The sequence below is a fragment of the Sinohyriopsis cumingii genome, chromosome 19 (assembly GCF_028554795.1).
Source record: "Sinohyriopsis cumingii isolate HCF-2022 chromosome 19, ASM2855479v2, whole genome shotgun sequence".
Lineage (NCBI taxonomy): Eukaryota > Metazoa > Mollusca > Bivalvia > Unionida > Unionidae > Sinohyriopsis > Sinohyriopsis cumingii.
The window spans coordinates 31,835,063-31,862,106 of NC_142979.1; the positions used below are offsets into that span (position 1 = coordinate 31,835,063).

Here is a 27,044-nt window from a genome sequence, read left to right on the forward strand (position 1 = left end):
AGCTAAAGTAATTACACTTTTGACAGATAGTCTGTAATTTAAAAAAAATTCTTTGTTAGTTTCCTCAATGTACCGACATGGAAAGTCTCACGAGAAGAGAATGCAATTTTGTAATGTCGAAACGGTGAATATGATCCTTGATTCAGTGAAATGTCTTTTCAACGGATGCTTTAAACATATCCGCCAATTATATGCGTAGTTAATCGATGAAGGGAACATCATTTGCGGATACGAAATGAAAATACATATATTCAGATAAAAGAATAAAAAAAGTTAAGTGGACGAAACCACCTGGGACAAATCGACTATGAAACGAAGTGACTCGGGGAACAACTGGATTTTGAACGAAACGACCCGCTATTGTATTATCCCTACGTATGGGAGGTAACCCATATTATTTTTTTCTCATCTGAGCTGCGTCACTAGTGCAAAGTAATTTGAATACTAGCGACAATTTGATCAACATTATTTGTTTTATGCGAAATTTCTATATCAATTTATGATACCACTGAATGAATTATAGATATGCAAATGAAATGTTGCTATAATACTGTTCTGGAATTATCATTCAATGAAATATCTCTGATATGAAAAAGGGAACGAAAACAAACCAAGAAACAAACCAAATGCCCAATCGATAATTGAAATACATATGAGAGAGAGAGAGAGAGAGAGAGAGAGAGAGAGATTGCAATACGTCAACAGGAACTGTAGAAGTCCGGAACACACGATACTTCTATTTGGTCATTATATTAGCATGCGCACACGCCCATTGGTCCTCATTCACTTCCGATTTATGAACGCATAGCAAAGGTCTGATACAACTACTTCTAGTTATGGCTCGGGAGTACGACCATTTATTTAAGTTATTGATAATAGGAGACAGTGGTAAGAACATGTCCTAATCTTATCCATCTAAATCAGAATGGTGTGACTCCATGTCAGACATGTCATCGGTATCATTCCCAATTTCGATGATTTTCACTTTTGCCCTATTGTATTTTTAATTGTATACTCTTATATGTGTCTATTTGTGTTTATTTGATTAGTTAAGATACACCCATCTATTTGTACAAGTCCATTATGTTGTATTTAATGATATAACTGTCAAATTTGTTCAAAAATAAAACTGGATAACTTGTGTGGTCTTCCTTGCACTTAAGTGTTTATAATCAGTTGATATGTATTGCGTACGTCAACGTCGTCACGTAGGCGCCGTTATTAATATTAAATAAAATAATAATTGTTTTTAATGTTAATGTAGTTTTACATTGTTCTGATTGTTAGATGATCTTCACCGTAATTGTCATAAAACGTTAAGAACAATAATACGAACTGTAATGATTGCTGTGATTTTTTTTTTTTGACGGCACTACAACATTGGGTAAAGGGTAAAGAAAGGCTAATATTGGGTTAAATAATCACTATAGTACAAGCCACAAGGGTCATGTAGGCATTAAACACCATTAATTTTTGCAATGGGTGTCATTTTTAAAAATTTGATTCTACATATCTTTAAGTGGCAAGTATTCATTTCATTTGGATTTGTATACATCCACATATTCCTTTGGAAGGTAATTATTTTGATGCCATGATAGGTGCATATGGCAAAATCAATGTTGTAGTACGTAGACATTTTTTGACGAAATTAACCTTAAGATGTGATTGAGTACAATCTGGATTGCATGTTGCACACTGTGATGTCACAATGAAAGCTATGCATATTGATAAACTAATTCGTAATACTCTCGATTGTGATGATTCTGCTCAATGCACTCTTATGTTGACTCAAGTTTAGTACATGGCCACCATTGTAAGTCCATATCAATAGATAATGTTCGTCTGGAAGTTTCTTGGTGACAGTTAACGTGCAGAGCATTCAATAACCAGGACTGAATAGACTTTGGTTAAAGAAAATTAGTGTTAAATTTTAAAAGAACAATTTTTATTTAATTTAAAAGGAGTAAATGCGCATACATGACCATGTGACTTGTACTATAGTGCCTGTCTGGTGGCCTAGTGGTTAGAGTGTCCGCCTCGGAAACGGAAGGTCATGGGTTCGATCCCCGGCTGAGTCATACCAAAGACTTACAAAAATGGTACTAACAGCTGCCTCGCTTGGCACTCAGCATCAAGAAGTTAGTGTTAGGACTGGTCAGCCTGGTGTCAGGATAATGTGACTGGGTGGGACATCATGCTACATGTCTGTGGCATGATGCCTCAGAGCTAGACACCACTATAAACTGTCACATTGCAGACATCGTAGCAATATGACTGAAAAACTGTTAGAGCTACGTTAAAAATCCAAATCACACACACACTCTATAGTGCCAGTGGTTGTAAAATTTGTTTCCAGTACACTTCACTTTCATTGTGACATCAGATGTATGTGTAATAAATTCTAAAATATGACATCTTTAGTGGAGCTCATACTACATGCCTATATACACCTGAGCTTTGAAAAATTGCACCCTGATAACTTGTAAACCCGCTTATAATGCGGGGTCAGGCATGGATCACATTTTTAAATACCCAACATACCCAAAAATTGATCCCTGTTTGTTGATGTTGAGGAAAATAACAATCGAAATTGGTGATGGAAACTCTGATATGTTTCTCATTTTATCGTCAAAAATGGTAGATAGGACCTGGAAATTTTAATCAGCATTATGAAATATAAACTTCTAATAAGAAGTCATAATTTGTTACATTTTCTTTCCAAACGATATTCTTAGCACACTGCAATTAAAAATATTCAAGGAAAATTTGATCGATGAAAATGTCACGCCTAGTGGAGGCAGTACATTAATAAATTAAATACCAAGTAAATATCTTTATTGTGTCAATTGAAATTTGTGTTCTAGTTCTGTCTTTTAGGTCTTTTAAGAGTAATCATCATAAGTGTCCGCTTGTAATTAAATATATAATGTGTTAGTCTACTGTAATAGCTATGTCCGCAAGCTTTTCTCTGTTGATAACAGACTAGCGGAAGCATTTATTGTATTGTTGCATTAAACAGAAAGCGGGCCTCCTTTTCTATTATCATGTTAATTACCTCTTTTGAGTCAAATAAAGGATGTGGAATAATAAATAATGTTGAAAGGCATACAAACCCTACATGCTTAAGAACCAGTGGCCCTGGTCATGTCAGGTAACTCATTTCATTTGATCAGTTGAACACTGTTTTAAATGTTATTGTGTACATAATCAGATTAAACTATGGTACCTTGGATTAACCTGCTCAATCATAAATGTAATTAAAGGTGGCATGGCAACCAAGTGAAATGAGTACTTTGTAAAATAAGGAGCTTTGTTCACAGATATAGACCATTGTAGGGGAAACGAGTGTCAGAGAATTCCTGAATTCGCATGTAGATATTTCCTCAGGGTTGAAAAGTTTCACTATTACTTGCAATGAAATCATGGCATCAATATTATACTAACCGAACAATACAGAAAACTGAGTTTTGACGTAGATGATTGTTTCACAAAATCAATGCTGAGTGTTTTTGATAAAAAGGAATTTTATTTGGTTGTGTATCAACAGTTAGTCTGGTTCTCTGTTTCATAGACTCCTTGTTTTGCACAATACTATTATACATTAATCCAGGAAGAAAAGTAAACAAAACAAAAAGCCGTGACATCATACATGAATGTTTTTCGCTTACCGTGTTGATTATTGAAACCAGATGGAATGATGTTATCAATCTTTCAGATGTCGGACATTTTGAAAATAAATGTAATTTATAGAGAATAATGAACAACTTCATCAGAAAAGGCTCTTTATTGGTAATTATTCTTGAGGTGATTATAAAACAAGGATTTAGTCATTAAACAGCCCATCCTCCCCAACCCCGCGGTTCTCTTGATGTCTAGCAGATATTTTGGTTGTAAATTAGATAGTGATGATACAGGTGTAAATTGTGCAAGTAAAAGCTTTCTCAGAGTTCCACTGTAAATAAACAAGACTTTTGATGGGATGATCAGGGCTAGAATCTCACAAGCTCTGGTAACGCAGTTGATTATTTCATGTAATACTGTTCTTTATTCTACGGTGATATCATTCAAGTTGTTATTGTAACTTTAAAAGATGAATGGCTCATTTGGAAAGGGAATTATTTGGCCTTAATTGTACTAATATCTTGTACTTTGCACAGTTTAAAATGTGCCAAGACCAATACTAAAATATGCTACTTCAACAGTATTTGTCATACTGGTAGATTTGTTTATAATATAAACAGTTCTGTGATCAGTTTCAAGGTCTTGAACTTGGTAACCATAGGGATAATGACTGAGTCTTTCACCTTTTCTTTTCACCACATGAAATAGAGAAGAGATATGATACAACTCCTGGTGTCAGCCCCAGTATCTGCACATATAACAGCACATACATATGTACATCCTTACCATATCTTGATCATTCTTCTTAAGTCACAGACAACAGCATGGAGTTGGTTTTATGACACCTTTTCCCTGAGGATGGTGAGTAAAGGGGCTGACTTTGTACATGTGCAATATTTGTACATTATGTTTTGTCTCATTGAATTTAGCTTATAACCACGTAGGCTTTGCATGCATGGTGTTTTATCAGCAGCCATGAAACTTTGTGAAGGGATGCATTTTGATGAACGCTTTGTTGACAACCAAAATTGGTAACTCTAACCCATATTTAATTCTTGACAGGCTTTGGTCAATTGTAAGTTTTATGTTGACTTCTCTAGCACTGTTCATGCTAGAATTGTCAAACTAAAAGATCTCTGTTTATTACCACACCGTGTTAACAAAAATTAACATTGACCTAAATTTCACATTTTATTGGCTGACCGGTAGGCTGAATTAATTGTTGATGTACTTCTGATGGATTTGACTTTGAAAGTTACTAACTTTAGATAGGTCAGAGAGAGTTAATATCTTTTAGCTAATTATACAATTATAAAGTGTATCATCGCAAAGATTTGATATGGAAGATAAAAAATGTCTGGAGCAAAAAACATAACATCCCAAATAAAGTATATTTGTCTCGACTTCCAGTGAATGTCAACATTGATGCAAATGTATTAGCTCAGTGGGGCGCTCTTAAAGAAATATATATGACCATTGAATGTTTTCTTCACAATGAGTTGGGGTAATGTACATATTGATTATGTTTTGTACACTTGTTGTTCAATATCCATTGAAATTACTCTTTTCTGGGTAATTAAATCAGGTCATATGATTCTGACTGTAGGACCATGCTAATATCGTTTGTTTTCGATGATGCTTATGCTCATTAATTTTTCTTAGACTGTGCTTGGGGCAGCTGTTTATGTATGTTGGTTGGAACAAAAGTATGTTACAGTTTTCGTGTAATTTAAGAACTAGAACATTGCTGCAATACATTGTACAAGTGTGTATTAACACAGAAATCATAGCTTTATATGATATATTGTAAGATGGGTCATTTTCTGTGATAGCATTCATTAAAATACCTAATCAGTCTTAGTTACAGCTCATGACCACATTGGTTTCTTCCATTCCGTATACATCTTGATGGGTAGTACACTTCTTTCACACAAGTAGGTCACTTTGACCCATGTTTTATACTTAACAAACTTTGCTAAAATTTTATGTTTTAGGTTTATTTCTCAAAAATTGTTCATGTTAATATCATCAAACTAGACAGTTGTATGCTTCAATACCAGTGTTACAACTGTACAAGAAAAGAAGATGACATTTCATATTTTACCAGCTTAAGTTAAGATTGTGCAATTACAGGGCTTTGGAAAACCATTTGTTCTTTTGTTCTGACCAGGTAAAGATTGGTAGTTTAAAAATAAATACTATAACCTATGACAAAGTAGTCAAACATAGAACCAAGTCCCAGTGACACTGGCACCATATGTTGATTGTCATTTGTACAGATTATGAATCTAAACTCTTGTATAATGCTGCTATATAATATATATGTGAAAATTTATGATACATTCTCATAGATCAGCTCATTGCCACCACCACTTTTTTCATCAATAAGGGTCCTGACTTTTTTTGTAATGGTTCGTCAGTTCCTGTATTGGCTTCTGTCAGTGAATTGGATTATTGCTTATTACATTTTAAAAGCTAGGTTCAGGTAAGTTTGCATAATTACTATTGTTGAATTTCAACCCGTTCTTTTTAAGAGCATTTTATTACACTAGCCAGTTGCTACTTGTGAAAAATGCTGGTATTCAGTTGCACAATAAAACGTTTTGCATTCATTTTGAGATATTTCTTGTGCATGTAAGTGCAAGTCATGAATAATGAATTTTAACTTTGTCTTGTTAACATAATATGAAGTTAATTTATTACTTTTCAGGTGTTGGCAAGAGCAGTTTGTTGCTAAGATTTTCTGACAACACATTCTCAGGTATGGAAACTTTAGATTTGGAGGATAACCATAAAATCCCCCCCCCCCCCACTACCAGCTTGAGGTATGTATTGATTTTATGATACATCAAATTTGAAGATATTCAGATGCAGAGATATCGTCATTTTACATATTCCTGGATTTGTAAATGTGTATGCACATAAAGATGTAAAATGTCACTAGTGGATTATTGTACAGGAAATAACTGAACTCCAATTATACTTTTGCCCAAAAATACTGTTGGTATAAAACTGTTCTTTTTATTTATCTCTGAAAGACTTTTTATTGTCAAAACCTGTACCACTTACCTTGAGCCATAACATCTACAATACTATCATCAGATGTTGCAGTTTCATACAAATTCTTGTAAATATGAAGTTAAAACTTCTCAACCAATCACATTTGAGGATCAGTATCATCATTACTTGGTCATCTTTAATGGACATCAAGAAATCTTTAATCCCCTTCACCCACCTTGCTTAAAACACTACTGTAATGAATATTGGAGTATAACTAAGTTTTTTGTTCAATTTTGTAACAATTATGTTTAAAAAAAATCACAAATAAATGATAGAAAAAGATTTTCCTGTGTCAAAGCCGTTACTATGAACAATAATTGTTAAGAATGGAGTTACCCTTAAATAAAATGAAAGAAATAGTCATTTTTTTGTTCTATAAAAATGTCGTTTTACTGTATTTTTATGATACTAACTTTTAAATTCAACAGGCACATATATAACAACAATTGGTGTGGACTTCAAGATTAGAACAATTGATGTGAATGGAGAGAAGGTAAAACTTCAGATTTGGGATACTGCTGGTCAGGAGAGGTTCAGAACAATTACATCCACGTATGTATATGTAAAGAACATTGGGTAGTACAATAAAGTACAGTGGTTTCTTTTATTTGTCTGGGTATCATTAATCATTGTTTGTCGAAATATGACAACTTTATTGGTACTTCATTTGTGGATATGCCTCAGATGGGAAGGTTGTGGTATATTATTTTCACAGATGAGTTAGAAGAGCTTATGTGATGGACCTGTGTCCATCACTTGTACCTTGTCTGTTGTCCATTAGCATTTTCTTTTATTTATTGGTGTTCCTCCTAAGTAACACAGACTAAAGTCATGAAACTTTGCACACAGGTCTAGAAGGTCTTAAAATGAAAATGGTGCCACTTAAGATATTTGGTTTAACCACCATAATAGCCATCTTTAAAATTGTGCTTTTGGTGCTCCTCCTTAATGGAGTGTGCGCCATATTAACATGGTGTTCTCACTGAATGGTGCCAGTCTGACATCCAGATCATGACAGTGATGTCATATTGAAAATCTTGTTATTGCTACTTCTGCTGAACTGATGGTCCTGCACTATTGAGTTGGTTCTATGCTAAAATGATGTTAATCTACCTTCTAAATGGAACTTCGGTGGCCATCTTGAAAATTTGAAAAGCTTCTAATGGCTACTTCCCCAGAATTGATGCTTGAATCAACATAATATTTTCACTCCAGTACTATAACAATATGCTGCCTGCCAAAATGTCAGCCATCATAGTCATCTAAAGAGTCTTTTCTTTACTCTTTAGAGTATAGTGGCATTCAATTGGGTTTTCAGTTATAGACCTCCCACGATATGTAATAGGTCCTGAATGAAAATGGTGCTAATACGATCCCAGTGTATACAGTCTGTTGTGAACAAATTGAAAAAATGCTCTTGTTGTCCATGGGGTCAAGTCATAGGTCACTGCTTGCATTTTAGGGCTTGATTGGTATGGAGACAAACCATTTTAAATTGATACGTACTGATATAATATCTGGTAATTATTCTTAACTGTAATAATTTAGCAAGAAATTGGAAAATCCAATGACTGTTTGGCTGATAATAAAAATTACGTTCAATATACAAAATAAATCATTAAAGCAGCTGTTTTCTGTATGAATCAGATGATCACACACAATAGGAAGTAAACAAAATCAACTGTGTATAGCTGCTTGTCTTAGTGTTAATTTTGCATCCATCTGTATAACTAATGGTGCAGTTATGAAAACAAACATGTTCTCAATTTGTTGGGCATCCAATGATGTTTTTGCTGAGAAGGTCTTTTGATGTTGTATTAAAAGAATGTGTGAGTGTTTTGGATTTTTAACATAGTTTTAAAAAAAATTCAGTCATATTGCTATGATGTCTACAGTTTGGAAGTTTATAGTGATGTCTACCACTGGGGCATCATGCTGCAGTCATGTAGCATCATGTCACACCCAGCACGTTTTCCTGAAACCAGCCAACCAGTCCTAACACTAACCTCTTAATGCTGAACCATTTTTATAAGTCTTTGGTATGACTCGGTCGTGGATCGAGCCTGCAACCTCCTGTTTCCGAGACGAATGATCTAACCACAAGGCCACCAGAGCAGTATTAAAAGAATGTGATTTATTTAAATAATTTACTTTATCTTTCCTTTATATACCTTTTCTTTGGATATGCAAACTTTCTTGTCACTATATAGACAGGATTGTGCTGTGGTGCTATTAAATGACATGCATACATGCACATGCACAAACACAGAGCTAAGACAATTTTTCAAACTGCATGGCTGCCCATTGGATAACCTGACAGAACAATCTGGTTGCCAGTAAAATCACATGGTTTTACATATCAGATATTCACTAATGTAATTCCACTGAAAATGAATAGTCAACAGATACAATTTTGCTGCAACTTTGTAATCAAATTATTATCTTCCCTTCTCAATAAATGTTAAATAAATTATATGATTTAATGATTTTAATGTTTATAATTCATTTGTTTCCCTATATGCTTCTGGAGTACAAAGAAACTCTCAGATCAGTATAAGAGAACCAGTGTCAAAGAGCTAAACTAGATATCATTCTGCCTGTCTTAATTATAATTTGTACTGTATATGAAATATACTGAAAGTGCTATTGCCAAATCTTTGCTGTATATTGCATAAAGTCAGTATTGTTTACAAATTCTATGCAAGTTATGTATGTATGTATAAAATTGCTGAATATTTGTTTATTAAAATTTTAAGGCAATGTCATTGGTGTACTGGACAACCAGGTTTATCTAACAACATTTTGTATCATTTACCCAAGTGCTTATTCAATTACTAAATGTAATTTTTGAGTTATTGTGTTGGCTTCATCATTATCATTTTGTATTTCTGACATATTTTATTTATTAAGTGTCATCCCTTAGGCTAGAAAGAAAAAATTTCCTTTGATAATGAATTCAGTTGTATATATTTAATATTACTTAGAGTGTAATTTTTTGACAGCACTGAAGATATTAAACCATACCTTGTAACACTATACACTGGTAAATTTTTCAGTACAGTATGTACACCAGGTGTTGGCAACCTATGGCACATGTGCAAACAATGACACACCAGACTCTTTGGAAAGACATGTGGTACGAGTTGCAGTTTTGTATTGTATGCACAAGAAATGACAATTCAACTAATGGGATGAATAGGACTTGTCACACAGCACTCTACAATTGAGTGGACCTAGCACAGCAGTTGTAATAAGTTGCCAATGCCTGATGTACACTGTGGCCAATAAAGGTATCCATTGAAACGGATTGGATATGTCATTTTGTTTTCCAGCTATTACAGAGGGACACATGGAGTTATAGTGGTGTATGATGTGACTAGTGGGGAATCTTTTGCCAATGTCAAGCGGTGGCTTCATGAAATTGATCAAAATTGTGATGTAGTAAATAGAATATTAGGTATGTGTAAATTTATTAGGATATTTTATCCAGTGATAAATTTCATGGAACTGCCATGTGCATTTATTGATAAGTCCTGAGGACCTGCCATGTAGATTCAACAACAAGTCTGCAGGACCTGCCATTTACGTATCTATCAAGTAGTGGGTTGGGTTATCATTGAAGAAAATTAAAAAATAAAGAGACTTCAGCACATCAAACTTAGAATTTTGTAGAAGAAGTAGAAAGTGGTCATGTATCAAGTTAATGATAGGAATATTACGGTATTTATTTTGTTACTCTACATATGTACATTGGTAACTATTTACAAGCATTACTAGATTACAATTTTTCGTTAATCCATACTCTCTTTAAATTATGGGCAGGTGTGATTAATCAAAAGCTCTGTGTAAGTGCTTCCAGCACATCTGTGCCTAAAGATGCAAGTCATGGACCCTCAGTGTATAAAACTGCATCTTTTGGACCCTTACTATCTAGCTCTGGACCCTCAATGTATAAAACTGCATCTTTTGGACCCTTACTATCTAGCTCTGGACCCTCAGTGTATAAAACTGCATCTTTTGGACCCTTACTATCTAGCTCTGGACCCTCAGTGTATAAAACTGCATCTTTTGGACCCTTACTATCTAGCTCTGGACCCTCAGTGTATAAAACTGCATCTTTTGGACCCTTACTATCTAGCTCTGGACCCTCAGTGTATAAAACTGCATTTTTTGGACCCTTACTGTCTAGCTCTGGACCCTCAGTGTATAAAACTGCATCTTTTGGACCCTTACTATCTAGCTCTGGACCCTCAGTGTATAAAACTGCATCTTTTGGACCCTTACTATCTAGCTCTGGACCCTCAGTGTATAAAACTGCATCTTTTGGACCCTTACTGTCTAGCTCTGGACCCTCAGTGTATAAAACTGCATCTTTTGGACCCTTACTATCTAGCTCTGGACCCTCAATGTATAAAACTGCATCTTTTGGACCCTTACTATCTAGCTCTGGACCCTCAATGTATAAAACTGCATCTTTTGGACCCTTACTATCTAGCTCTGGACCCTCAGTGTATAAAACTGCATCTTTTGGACCCTTACTATCTAGCTCTGGACCCTCAGTTTTCTGAATCTGAATCCTGTGAATGTACTTTTTCCTAATAGGATGTCAGTAAAAGCCCTAATTGTCAAGAAAGATAAATACATGCAATACAGAAATAATGAATTCTTATATTAAAAAAAAGATAAAATGAAAATTATTTTTAAATAAAAAGATAGTAATAACAATAGTCAGTAAGTTTTACTAAAATAAATCCTTTTTAATTTTACTTGAATATATTGATTTTACATCCATTTATGGACTGCTTTTTAGCTCACCTCTAGAGGTAAGCTATTGTACTATCCCCCAGCATTAGCATCCTCACAGATAAAAGCATATACATATGTACAACCTCACTGAGTGTCAACAGTTCTTTCTTCCTTGGTCGTAGGCAACAGTTTGGAGTGGGTTTCATAGCAATTACTCCTTGAGGAAGGGTCTAAGATGGCTGAATTGGTACAAACATGTACATTCTTGGTTATGTTTTTGTGTTTAATTTATTTGCACATTGTATAAATACTGTTATAACTGTAATTGTGAAATTTGGTGAGGGGATACATCCTGATGAGTATTACACCCTCATCACAAATTTTTGGCACTATGACCTATATTTTGTACATCACTGAGGGATTAAATTTTGTTGTTTACATATATTTGCCAAGCTCAGTTCATGATAAAATCATCAGATTATATAATCGTATGTATCTCTATCAGTACCACACCCTTACCACGAAGGAAGGTAGCTGTGACCTACATTTCACAATTTTAGTGACTTCATTTAAGGTTTTATATATATATATATATATATAAATGAAATTTGGTGGGGGATACATGTTGATCAGCATTACACCCTTATTACAAAAATGGATCACTGTGACCTGCTTCTCATGTTTCACTGATTTTAGATGCATTTTGTGTTTTAAGTCTATTTTTCAAGCTCATTGAATGCTGGAATCATTAAACTTGATGATTGCATGCATCTCTATTAGTACCATACCTTTGCCACAAAAGAATATATCTGTGACCTAACTTTAACATTGTACTGGGTGCGGTTAAATTTAGCATTTAGCTCAATTGCAGATAGGTTTTAGCACTCCGTGTATATGCTGTTCTACTTAGATTCATGAAACTTTGTGGGAATGTATTTTGATATGTACTAAACATTCATCATAAAACATATTTCTCTGTGATCTATATTTTGGAGTTGTAAATGATTAGACACTTATATTTTGTTCAAAGATCATTGATGTACCAAGACTCCAGTAACCATAAGCATTTTTGTAACATTTATTTATTATGTAATTTATAAAGGCTATATGCTTGCTATTTGGCAGATAGTTGTAGTAAAGTGGATAAAATATAAATGCTCTCATGTGTTTCTGAAAAGTCATCTTATCAGAGATTGTTTGATGCGTTCAACAATTTCATGATTAGGTGATAATTGTTAAGTAGATGGATGAAATAAGTCTTCTCAACTTATTCAGTTGTGAATGTAAATAAACATTACATAATGTCTTGCTTTCATTATTGTTGATATAGTTGAAGAAATTAGTCTGCTTGCATATATAGGGAGAAAAAGGAAGCTTTTTGAAGTTACCACAAGTATATCAAATGAATCTGTTTCAGATAAAACTGTTTGTTCAGTTTTCTTAGTTTAAAGTTATTATTATTCCCCAAATAACTTCCTTTACCTCTTAACTTCTAAAACTAGTATCTATCTGTGCTTTATATATGTCTTTGCTTTTCATTATAACCATTCCTTTTCTTCCCATCATCATATCTATCTACATGTGCTGTTTACATATATCATGTCTGGTCATTTTAAATACCAGCACACCAGTATGTTATGTGCAAACTAAAATTTAAAAGGAAACAAAAATTATTGTTCTGTAAAATAAATATAACTTGGTTTATTTAAAACATCCCCTATATTTTTTTGCATAATCTTTTAGCTTGTATTATTGCATACTATTTTGGACCAAGGTAAAATCTTCCAATGGTCATTTTTCTGGGGAAACTTAATTTTGTATTTAAAAAAATGTAAGGCTCTGATGGAATTTTTATTCGTGTGCGATTAGATTGAATATAAGATTTGACTGATATTGTACTAATTGACCTTTCTGTGACCCTAGCACTTTCCCACAAGCTGACCACTACCATAAAATACATCCATCCTCCCTGGGAATGACGTCAGGGTGATGGTCACTTTTTCTCTTCGGGGTAGAAAGAAACTGAATTGTTCAACACATATTCTGCTAATTTACCAATTTTCAGTTTGAATTATTTCCCTTTGATATCGCTAAGGATCACACAAGCGAGTCTCCATTGAGAGATATTAAGAGAAAACAACACTTTGAATGAATGTGAATGACAGACTTAGTCAATACCCTTGTCTGTATGAATGACAGACTTAGTCAATACCCTTGTCTGTATGAATGACAGACTTAGTCAATACCCTTGTCTGTATGAATGACAGACTTAGTCAATACCCTTGTCTGTATGAATGACAGACTTAGTCAATACCCTTGTCTGTATGAATCATTTCTTTCATATATATATGTTTGGGGGGCCCCGAGTGGCTGAGTGGTCTAAAGCGCTCTCCATTATGGATCACTGCCATCTCACCTCTGTCTGCGTGGGTTAGAGTCTCGGATTCAGCCAATGTGAGAAAGCTTGCCAGTAGCTTCTCGTGGGTCGGTGGTTCTTTCTGGGGTTTTTCCAGGTTCTTCCTCCGCCATTAATACTGGCCGCCATGTATAGCCTATCATGTGCTGAAAAATGGCGTTAAAACCCTACAACATCATATATATGTTTTGTTTTGGTTGCTATAAACAGTTGTCTGTTTATTCAAGGCTGATGAAGTATTCAGTGATAGAAACCATTTATTGATTGAATGTTTGCAGTTATCAAACAAGATCAAGTGTCTGCAAGCACAAGTTTCAATATGGGGAAACATTCATTTTTACATTTAAATGGAATATGAATAGTCTGCATTTGATTAAGAAAACTAAACTTGCATTAAAAAAAAATATTCAGATGTTCACATAATTTGATCACTTTGCCTCACTCCCCAATTACTTGGGGAAATAAAGTTAAAGATCATTATAGTAAGTGGGTTCTCGGAATGTTATGGTCAAGGTTTTAAGTACAATTAGTGACCTATACATTCTGTTAGCATAAGAGTTAACTCTTTTTGCATATGTTGTGAGCTTGGTTGGACAATAAATGTAAATTAAGTCAAGTTTAAATTCAATTATAATTATAGTATATCAGGAAGTTACAGTAATTTTCTTCTTTAAATTTTTTCAGTTGGAAACAAAGACGATGATGCAGACAGAAAAGTAGTGCTAACACAGGATGCCCAGAAATTTGCTGACCAGATGGGAATCCAGTTATTTGAAACCAGTGCCAAAGAGAACAAAAATGTAGAAGAGGTAAAAATTAAAGATTAAACTACTAAGCTGATAGTAAAATTAATTTTAATTGCAGTGATACTTCACTTGTTACTGTTGCATTGCTTATAGTTTTTGGCACTCAAGACCCCAGTCCAGCCAATTATTTGCCCTTCAGATGAGTATTGCAGGACCAAAATTGAAAAGAGCATGACCTCAGCCTACGCTTTAGTGACAACCAACATAGAGAATACCATTCACTTTTATCCTTGAATAAATAATGTACGTGTTACTTGTGTGCCTTATCACTCACCAAAATTTGCTATTGTTTTCACCTTTAAACATCTTTTTGACAATTTGTCTGTTTTTTTGTATCAGTTGAGTGTTTGTCACCTCAGTCCTTGCTTTATTTAGGTGTTATCTGTATTCTTTTGTAAATTTAGTTTTTCAGCTCTGCTGGTCAAAGACCAGAAGAGTTTACAGAATGGTCTTTTGTCTGTCGATTGTCATCCATCTGTTAACTGTCATTTGTCTATCTGTTTGCATGAATTGGTTATCACTACTCCACCTAAATGACTCGGAGGATTGCCATGAAACTTAACACACACTCTCATGCTATGGTCAAGTTGGTCTGCTGTGACAGCCATCTTGAAATCACATTATCACCAATCCTTTTGAATGGATAGTCATATCAACAAGAGGGTTCAATTGAAGCTTTTTGAGTATGTCTAATTGGTCCTAAATGAAAATGGTGCTAGTCTGATGTCCAATATGGCCATTGGTGCAGCCGTCTTGAACATCTTGTTGAGGCTACTCCTCCTGAATGAATGGTCATATCAACATGGAATTTTCACTAAAAAGACTTCTAATACTATCTAGTTAGTCTTAAACAAAAATGGTGCAAATCTGATGTTCAATATGGCCACCACATTGGTCATCTTGTTATTGCTACTCCTTCAACATGTGGTTTTGACTTAAAGGACTTCTTATGGTATCTAGTTGGTCCTAAATGAAAAAGGTGCTGATCTGATGTCCAAAATGATTGCCACTGTGGCCACTTGGAAAATATTGTTAGTTCTGAATAGATGGTCATATCAGCATGGAGTTATAACTAAAAGACTTTTCATGTCTAGCTGGTCTCAGATTAAAATGGTGATGATGAGACATCCAACAGGGCCACAATTTGAAAATAGTGTTCTTTTTACTCCTCTTAATTGTAAAATCATATCAGCTTGGGATTTTCACCATAAGACTTCATATGGTGTCTATTTGTCCTGATTAAATGGCTACCATTTTGAAAATATTTGTATAGCTACTCTTCCTAATAGGATAATCATATTAACATGTGGTTTTCAGTGTAAGATTTCTTATTCAGTCTTGTAGTCCTAAGTTATATGGAACCAATCTGACAGTTAAAATGGCCACCTTGAAAATTGTATCATTACTTCTCCTGAATCGTTGGTCATATTAACATGGGTGTTTTGCCCAAAGAACTTATGATATATCGATGCTCTAAAATAAACATGACACATAATCTTACACCCAAAATGACCACCACAGAATGGCCATCTTGAAAATCTTATTTGCTACTGTTCATAGACTGGAGCTTATGGAGTGGCTTGTTGTCCATCATCCATCTGTCTGTTAGCATGGTTACTCATCTCTACTCCTCCGAAAGTACTTACAAGATTGTCATGAAACTTGGCACACATATTCAACCCATGGCCTAGTTGGTCCACAATGAAAATAGTGTCAATTGGATATCTATTTGCAGCCCCCAGTGGCCATCTTGAAAATCTTACCACTACTTCACTTTACCAGATGGTGATATGGAGTTTTTATTAAAAGACATATGATGATCTCTAGTTGGTCCTAAATAAAAATGATGCAGATCTTACATCCAGTATGGCTACACAGCTGCCATCTTGAAAATATTTCTTATTGGTGCTCTTCTGGATTGATGGTCGTATCAACTTGGGGTTTTCACTAAAGGTCATTTTGTATTCTTGTATCTGGTTGGTCCTAAATGAAAATGATGCTGATTTGACAGCCATCATGGCCATAATGAAATTCATCTTGAAATTCTTGTTATTGCTACACGTTCTGAGTAGAATATTGTTTAACTTCTGGTTTTCACCAGAAGATTGCTTTTGGTGTCTAGTTTGTCCCAAATAAAAATGGTGATTATCTGACATCCAGTATAGCAGAAATCTTGGAATTATTTTTGCTACTACTGAAGAGAAGGTTGTATTGACATAAAACTTCTTGTGCTGTTTAGTTCTAAATTAAAATGATGAAGACCTGACAGTCAGTAGGGCTACCATGGTAGTCACCTTGAAATCCTGTCACTAATCCTCCTAAATGGATGGTCAGATTGACATGGGTTTTCACCAAAAAGACTTAAAATATGTTTAGTTTGTCCAAAAAGAAATTAGTGCCCATTCTACAGCTGATGTGGCCATCTTGCAAATTTTGTTATTGCTTCTCCTGCTCAATGGATGGTGATATTGGCATGGGGTTTTCACCAATAAACTTCTTATAATTTCTAGTTATCCCTCAACATTATTGGTGTCAAAGTTACTTCAGATATAGCACAACAACAACCATCTGGAAAGTTTTTGTTATAGGTAAAGAGTGTCAGAAGTCATTTCAGCAGTAAGCAGTTACAAAGAAGAATTGGTATTATCTTGGATTCAGGGAACTTCTTTGTTGGCCAGTATAGCATCAGTCCTTTCAAGGGACTCTTATTACATATTTGCATGTCAGGTGATTAAAGTTATAATGAAATACTATTAGAACTTTATAGAAAAAGTATTTGAACTTGTGTTAGTTTGCTTCCCAACAGTTGTTGTAAAACATAGTTACAGCAACCTCAAAAATAGGTTATAGTAACATATTCAGTAGTTGTTTCCATGGTAGAAGTAATCTTTGCATATTTATAATGGATACAGTATTGGATAAAATGATTAATTTTCTTTGTAATAGATCTGTATGCATTTATTTAGTGATAATCTGCTTCTAATTGCACTGTAACAGGTAGACTCATCTTCAAGGATCATGTGAATTTATGGTGAGAATTCCATAGTTAGAAATATAATTTCTGGATTTATGATCATGAAATTGACACCAAAATTGACTACAAGCCATGAAATGTCTTAATGTCTTTTCTAAGTTTATACTTTACTCATTGAAGGGAAACTTGATACAAAAATCAAGGGTATAGCTTCTTTTGTAATGTATTGTACTGAAACAAAAGGGAGTAAGGGGAATGGCCAGAAATTAAGACAAAGCGGGTTGAACTTCACTCTTTGGTGGCATGTTTAGGCAAAATTGACACACTTAAGGGTGACTACACTGTATTTGTCTGAATCATCACCTAGTACCGACCCTGTATCAAAAAATTTTTTCTTTTTATTTCAATTGCAGATGTTTGTTGCAGTAACAAAACTTGTGCTATCCACTAAGAAAGAACAACAGAAGAAGGCAGCTGAGCAGTCCCATGACACAGTTCGATTAGACAACCGATCCAATAGAAAAAAACCAGTTAAATCCAAATGCTGCTAACATGGCAAACAAATTCTTTTTATCATTCATTATTACACACAAAATCACTTAAGAACAAGACTCTTATTGTAATATATGAGAAGCTTTTGGAGGATGTTTTACCAAGGTCAGGGTTACTTAAGTAGGAGATATGTTGTTAGTGTGTACATGCTTGTACATCTCAAAGTTTTTTTATGTGAAATACAGAAGGTGTTTTCCATCTTGGATCAGACATTGGAAGTTGCCCTGAAGCAATAATATTTTTTGAGCACAAGATTCAAAATCATACATAAAACAAATGTATTGCCAATTAATTTTGTTTTGATGTTATGCAATCACAAACATTCATGAATTATTTTCATATGCATATGCATAATGATGATAAATTCATCCAGGATAAGATCTTTAGTCTAATTCTTTTTTCATTCACTCTCTTAATGCTAACAAAAATAATCTTCAACAATAGTTTACTAAAACTTAAAACCTACATCTTTCCTCTGAGAGATTATCGTTTGATATTTGTCGAGCCCACATTTTGGGAAGCTAGATATAGCAGTACCTTTTCAGATGACAACAGCATCAACAGTTTGTTATGATTTTGGTTCAGGTTTGTCAAAAATGCTTTGGCTTTGTGCTTGACATGCAAGTCCTAGCCTTTTTTGATAAGAGGATATTGTTGTGCTTGGATTTTCAGCTATAAAATCATTATTGCATCATCATTTTTGTATGTTGGGTGTGATAATGGAAAAATGAGAACCATGAAGTTTGTCATTTTTAGAAATCTGCTAATATATAAGGAACATGACTTTTGACCTTTGATTTTATTTACAATGATATACCAGGATTTAATCTAACCACCACAGAATTTAGTATGAATATTTTGTCATCCTCTCCTTCCTGTTCTTACTTATTAAATTTAATTTAAGCTTGATAATTAATTTCTCTGATAAATGCATAACTGTTTGTTTACACTTATGTTATGTTTCTAATTGTCATAATTGTTTCTTGATTGTCACAGATTGTGATATTCTTTGTATGTGTCAAAGTACAATTGAATTATTGTATACCTTCCAAATTTCACAATTCTTGTATGTGTTAATGAGCCAAATATACAGTGCAAGAAATGTGAGTCTGTTCATATTTTTGCTTAAGGTCACTATAAGTACTCGTATATAAGCCAGGTCCAGCAGTAGAAAGAATGAAGACCCTGATCTGCCATCACATGATGTGTCAGCAGATCATGGTCTATGCTGTTTGTTACTCCAGTCAAACCATATCAACCCAGACCAGCTGCAAGATTATGTTACAGCAGATTTTGGTCTATGCAGTTGGATATGACTTACTCATTAAAAGGCACTATATAAAAGAATTTTAAATATAAAAGTAATTTATTTTCTGAATATAATTGGTTTTCTTTCTGTTTTTTGTATCTTGTTAAATGAGTAAGATGCTTAAAAAAAACAGACACAGATGACTGAATTTTAAGTATTATCCATGAATGTACAACCATAGGAAAAACCTATTTTTTAGATTTTCATTAAAAGAATTTCATATGAAGTTGAGATTGAGTTGTTCATAAAATGGTTACATTGCACAGACAGTAACCAGTGAATCCATTACAATATTTTGAAATCATGCTATTTAATGTTATGTTTACCAAATTAGAACTATAATTTCACTGCAAATTACATCCATGAACATTGTACTATTAACTTTTTAAAATTTTCTACTGTGATTTGTAATATAGTGCCAATTGTAAAAGAAAATTGTGCCATAATATAGTATAAAGTAACTGTACTTAGAACAACTATGGCTTTTTTCTTTTTATGCTTACATTTTTGAATTATTTTGTGAATGTTTACATCAAAACAGTAAAGTATACATGTATGGTTTCCGATACATCTTAATTATGAACATTTTCAATTTGTTTCATCTGGTTTTCAAAATTAACCAGGAATAAAGAATATTATTAAAAGTTTTGATAAAATTAGATGGTATTTTTGATTGAAAGTTGTCTTCCATTCTTTGTGTTTATTGTTTTGGGTTTTTTTAATATTTGGCTTTTTTTTTGCCTAGTTAAAAAAAGATAAATCATTAAAGCAGTTTTTTTCTCCTATATTGCAGATGTTTTTGTTTCTAACTTAGATAAAAAGATTTTATAAAATCTAGCTGTTGTGTCTAAGCTCTAAATGATTGTTTATACTTAAATCTTTACAAGTTTGTATTATGCATTCCTAGGGTAGAAATGCCTAAGAACTATTGAGCCAACTCAGTAAAGCTTGTATCAGTATATTGCCATATGTAAATATCAGCCAATCATTTATTTTTGTTGTTCAGTTTTCCTCTTATAGCTTAATATGGTATACATTTATAACCAATTAGATCAATTCAAATGCTAAATATCATATATATTCACTTATAAGATGAATCCAACTGTATACTGTGCTGGGAAATCAGAATCGGTTTGTTCTACTGATTACTTCTAAGAAACTGTACAGACTCAGATCTGCCACTGCAGTATGTGTTGGCAAATCTGGGTCTGTACAGTTTGCAGCTGTATTCGATTTGTGAGTATATCAGGTGTTTGCTTGTTTTAGCTGTAAAATGTGACTTACATATTTATTATGTGCACTATTTATATCCAGTAGCTTCATGTTGTCATGTTTAGACTGTCAAATACTCAATATTTTCACTCTTTCTAGAATAATCTCAATATTTTCACTCTTTCCAGAATAATTTATCCAGAAAATTGTTGTGGTTACTAATAACCATGCATGAAATGTTGCCAAGAGGTTTGCTGTTTTGGGTATGATCTATTGATTTCAGCAAATTCATTGTGGTCAGATCCTCTTTAAATAAAATGTTGCAAGACAAGTATACAGTAATGAGTGGAATGCTTTATCGAATATCTTTAAATTCTGTTGCATGTTTAAATTTTACTTCCTTAATTTGTGCAAGTATATGTCTATATTTAGTCCAAAATATCAGTGTACTATCTTTGGTTGAATTTTTGTTATTATGACAGTATTTATTTACATGCATCATGATGCATGTATCCAGTTTCCTTGAAATTCTTTTGAAGATGTACCTTTGATTCCTTTATTTAACAAAATAAAATCAATAGAAGAGAAAATCACATGATTTTAAAGAGAACAAAACCTACTGGTATCAATCTCGGTTTTAATTTTCTTTGCCTCACACCAAATTGATTGCATATAAACTTAAAAAGCTAGAGGCACTGCAGGCCTAAATGTTTGGTTCAGGTTTTTAGGTTGGTTCAAGTTTTGCTCACAGACAAGAAAATGAGAATTGAGTAATCAAGTATAGGTGAGTATTTTAGTGACATATGATTGAGTTTTATTTTAATAATCACTTAAAAAGAGAATTTTGTGTTAGGCATCCATATTTCTTTGCACCTGTCTTTGGTCATAATAACTTTGCAATGAGCTTAGAACAGGGTTCCAGCACTACTGGAAAATCAAGAAAAAATTGTAAGAAATTGAAATAATTGGTTTGTTCCAAACTTGGAAAAGACCTTAAAGTTTGCAAATATTAATCAGATTTGAGGGAAAACCCAGGAATTTTCTGTCATCACTTGATTGCAGATAAATTGTATAGTGGAACTATAGTTAAACTTGTTATGAATTAAATTTATTGAGTTTGTACTAGAAATTTTGGAGTTGCAGAGTTTTCAAGTTAATTGAGATACATTTGCTGTATGGATCATTTAGTTGCTTGCCCTAAACATATTTGTAGTCATTCCTAGCACTCATATGGTTGGATTGGTCAGGTAGGCTGGTTACCCCATAATCAGCTCCATTTTAGTATCTTTTGTTACGTAGATGGTATGAAGACCAGTCTCTTGTGTTGCATTTGGCTAATATGTCTGTGACATATGATCTTGGTAAGTTTAAGAGAAAAATAATAAAGCTTATCTCCTCCAGTTTGCCACAACAACCTCCCCTACCTTGTCTTCATGGTGAGTTTTATTATCAGACCTTGCTAAATGCATATACATTTCCTGACTGCTTTAGCAATTTTTGATGCAAAATCGCACTCTAGGAGTAATAGTCAATGATTGCATTAAATACAGTCCATTTATTCTGTTTAGTCATGGTCATAATTGAGCCCTGAGAAAAACACAATTTCATTCAGTTAAAACCTGAATAAGAAATAAAACAGGAATTTTTTTTAAAGTGTGGAAACCATGTCGAAGTACATGTTTTTACCATAATAAGACCTGGGGCCAGCTGAACAAATTTGTTAAAAGTTAGGGGTGAACTTGTTATCAAAGATATTGTTAGTAAATATGTTGATAATATTGGGGGGAACAAAAGGATAGTGGACCTTGTCATCATGCGTATGCTTATCAGATAAATATGGTACATGTATAAATCAGTGTTTGGTACACCTCATGTTGAGCCTGAATGACGAGAGGTCTTGCTGAATATCGGGTATTCTTGAAATCATGTACATATTCCATTTATTATGATTGGTATCATGTACCATACTACATAAGTTCTATAAATAGAAAAGTACTGCTTGTATGTTCAGAAAGTTGCACAAATCAACAAAAGTATAGTCCTTGGTACATGTGTTGCAGTTTATAATATATTTTAGGGTCTTCTTTTGACAGGGTTATCTGATGTGGCAAGTCTTCTTTCATTGTCTTGTGTGTAAGCATGGTGAGATATGGGTATCAGTTTTCTGGTAGTCATGGTTGTCTCAATATTTCAGTTGGTTTTCAGGTCAGACCCTGGGAGATACCGCATTGCTTAGATGCATTTGAAACATGGTTTCTGCAGAAATCTTGTTCCACTATTCATTTTTCCATTGTTGATAAATGGTAAATATCTGTAATGGTTCTGTTAAAGGCAGTCCTTGGCTAAGGGCATTTTATGCTGATTTGTCTTATTAAGTTTAAATCAGAGTTGTAATATTACAGGTAATATGAATAACCTGATTTGAATAATGTTGGTAGTTTTGCCTTATTGTATATGACAATATGTAGAAACACAGTTGAAACATTTATTATTATATTGTTATTGGCATTGATGAGGTTGCCACATTGATTCAATGACCCCAGAGACAACTTCAGCAAGGTCAGCAGCAGAGGTGAATATACATTTTCTGGGGTTAATAAATCCTTGTAGCAACCAAAATCAAAGGTCAGTAAGTGCATTATTATATAACATTTTGATAGTCATTGTCTTAACGGATTGAGACAGCACTTAGTAAAGTTTTATATGTGGGTGGTTTCATTTTATTTGGTGAAATACTGTTATAAGTTCAGTTTATTATTTTCCAATAAAATAAAAATGCATTAAACATTCAAAAAAATATTTCTTATGCATTTATTCATAAAGTTTTAGTCTTTAAACATTACTTTAAAATGCAATTACAGACCAGCTAATAGGTAGAAAGGCAGATAGATTGAAATACAAATGGAAAATAAAATGTCTGCAGAACCATTGGAATATTACAGCATCATCACATGTGCATATCAGGGTGTGCTGTATTGATTTTGCAAAGATTGGGGGGGGGGGGATAGCCAATCAGAACATGGTAAACTTCAAAGTAATATTATACACATGCACTTGCAGACAGAAACAGGATAATTTTTAATAATAAAAAATATTCAAATTCAGAATTAGTTGAATAGTAAGGATGTCTACTTTCATGTAAAAAGAATAAACCACAACATTTCTGTGATAAGTTTTTCTTGTGAATTCATTTACTTCTGCATGTATATATTTTGGTAGTTTTGAATTTAAAATAAAGACCTCAAATGGATGCTTAAATTCTTCAATGTGCTTGGGTGACTATTTTCTTTAAAGGCCTTTCATTAGGGCCTTTTAATTTGTGTTTATAAGTCATTACAAATCCGTGACAAATGGTACACTACGAATGAAATAAAACAGTAATTAATATTTGCTTACCTTAGACTGACCATTGTGTTGGTTCTAATAAGCATCATATCCAAAAATAAATTGGGGACAGTTATACCGTTCATAAGATGCTAGTTATCAGATTTGTGTATCATATTTTCATGGAAATGAATTGGAAGGTTTTTTTGTTGTTATAAATGGAAAATGAGCCAGTATAGTATTCCATGAATTATCAGTCTTGGCTTTTGATGGAAGTGAGTTGCAAAACGGTTTAAGAAATTTATGTTTTTAATTTCCTTCATGTATTGATAAATTATGTATTATAAATACATATTTTGTTCAGAATCATCCTTTAGGCTCAATATAAAAAAAAATGTAAATGACAAAATGTTCTGCGCAATTTTTGGTTCTGTTTCCATTTCAGAGGTTCTCACCCATCAGGGATACACAAGTTTTGTCTCACTTAGCCATTATTTTTTAAAGGCAGCCTCATTTTCATTGCTATTTGTCATCAACAATTTGAGAAAATTGTTTGGGTCAAAATGTTGTATTTTTTCTAATTCCAGTGCAGATGGCACATCGTAGCAGGGTTCCCACAGGATGTATGTCATTCCATGGAATCCTTATTTTCTATGTTTTCCATTCAGACATTTGAATTTCATATAAAGCTTCGTTTTAATTCCAGCTTGATTGATGTTTGTAGTATGTTAGAAAAAGCATTTAATTGGTTATGGTGCATTATAATTTGTTGTATGTATGCAGAATGCTTTGTCAACATTTAAATTAACATTGAATAGCTGCATAATTGTAAATTCAAGCTTTTGCTGAGACCCCCCCATCAGCATATCACTCAGTTTGGCATCCATGTGTGTGTATGTCTGTCCATCAACATAACAGATTATGGTCCGTTTTAAAGTCTTTTTGTTAGCTGACTGTTAAATGTATGTGTATATTGGGTTTAATGGCATGTCAGCACAAAAGTTAATAATTAAACAGTAAATTCAAAAATATGAAACAAAGAATTACAAAAAGAAAGCTGTAAGAAGGTGAATCATTCCAAATAATCTTAAATAGGTAGTTCAATAAAATATAAGTTAAACAGTAAAGATTTTAAAACTATGAAAGTTTATATAATAAAGGTGATGGCAAAAAAATGTAAAATCCTGAAAATATTAGGTCATAATTTGTTATATAAAGTGCACATCATAAAAAAGTCCCACGATTTTCTTTTGTGGTACATCATAAAGTGTTTTGAATTCACATTAAGGTCAGTGTTACAGAGCAGGCTAGACATAAGGGTCTATCGGTATCTTGATTTTTAAAAAATATATCAAAAGAATATCATATTTCCTATTCTATCTTTGTAAATATGGAGAATATTTAGTCATGAATATTGAGTTTTATTTGATGTATAGCAGCGTTTTTGCAACTTTTATGCACTGTTAATTTTGGGTTAAGACAATTCTAAATATTGAACCAGCTAGAAAATTGTAAAGACAACTAATACATAATCTGAGTTGTTGCCTACATAATCACTGTCTTTGAGGCAAGGGACAAGGTTATTAGGATTGGGAGGACTTGGCATCATGGAGTAAAAAGACATGATGAGTTTTGTTTTGTTGAAGATCAGCATGCAGATTTGTCCAATAAGAGATGTTTGTTGTTGTTTCCATACTTTGAACTAACTTTATAGATGATTATTACATTAAGGAAATTAAATAATTTCACAGAATGTATACTTGAAGTACAATGTAATGCAAAGAAAGGAGAGCTACTGCATTTTTTGACTTGGAGGAATTTCAGTCCTTCAAATTCTGTGGCATAGTTACCGTTTTCTTTTACAAAAAAAAGTTTGTATGCCTAATAATTATAACAAACTTTGTTATCTTACTAAACTTAATAACAAAGTGTAGCAATTTATATGTTAAGGGAGAAAACTCATGGTAGTTATTTCCCTTTGACATTGTTCAACTGCCAGTAATCCTTGAAACAATGATAGAAAATGCTTTAGAAAAGAAATTGCAATATTAATTCCTCAAAGAATGTGTAGATGTAAATTTAACATCTCTTGTGATATATAGGGAAAAGAGTATATAAAGATTATTTAGAGCACACTGAATTCCAGTATCTCCTGGGTTGTAATTTTCCCTCTGATCATGTAAATTTGTTATCACTTGAACCCACGAATAATCAGTATTCTAGGTACTTTGATTAGTTTTGTGACTGATTTTTTGTTTGTCTAATAATTTTCTTATTTAACAACAAAAAAGCCGAGCCATAATTATGCACAGAAGAAAGAAAATTGTAAGATCAAAATTGCCCTACAAATTCTTGCATTTAATCTTAGCTTGAAATTCTGACATCTGATTTGTCAGTGATTTGTCATAATGCCGGCTATGTAACTGAAGTTTTAGTTGGGTCTGAGTGCGAGATAGATTTGTAATTTTTGGGCTAGTTTAATTTTCTTATGCACTTGTCAATCTGTTCCATAGTGTGCAATGTACTTTCTGTATGGAAAACCAATTTACAGGTAATAGGAATTATAAATATGATGAACTTGCACAGATTTACATATCTTCCCAACACATACTGTATTTCTCCAATAAGGGTCCAGACTAATAAAATATTGAAAGGAAGGAGGTTGGCTTATTATCAGGCAAAGATATCCTTTGTAAATATGCCAAACTTTCTGAGATGGTATAAACCATTTGGATGGATGACTGTTAGATATAAAAACCTCCTTGTAAAATATAATTGCATGTCTAGCACCCATTATAATTATCATATTACAATCATAAAACAGGTGAAATTTTAGTATAACTGGTGTTTTTTTGTTCAGCTGCTGCAGCTGAGGCTTTAGGCATATATATATTCAATGCGCATGCAAACATTTCTTTGTTACAAATAAGTTCAGACATTAATTCATGAACCTCAAGGAAATACAATGTTGATTACTTTGTAAACCATAAATTATGATTTAAATAAAATTTATTGTATACATTA

The 27,044-nt window shown here is 33.2% G+C and overlaps 1 protein-coding gene across 1 annotated transcript; it reads left to right on the forward strand.

Annotated features, from left to right (window-relative positions):
* The first annotated feature begins 760 nt into the window (after positions 1-760).
* On the forward strand, positions 761-27,044 carry LOC149775387 (ras-related protein Rab-35-like). The gene is made up of 6 exons (XM_089944035.1): positions 761-888; positions 6,332-6,382; positions 7,110-7,233; positions 10,014-10,138; positions 14,528-14,652; positions 18,037-27,044. The coding sequence occupies exons 1-6, from the start codon at positions 837-839 to the stop codon at positions 18,172-18,174; spliced, it is 615 nt and encodes a 204-aa protein (XP_089800161.1). The 5' UTR covers positions 761-836; the 3' UTR covers positions 18,175-27,044.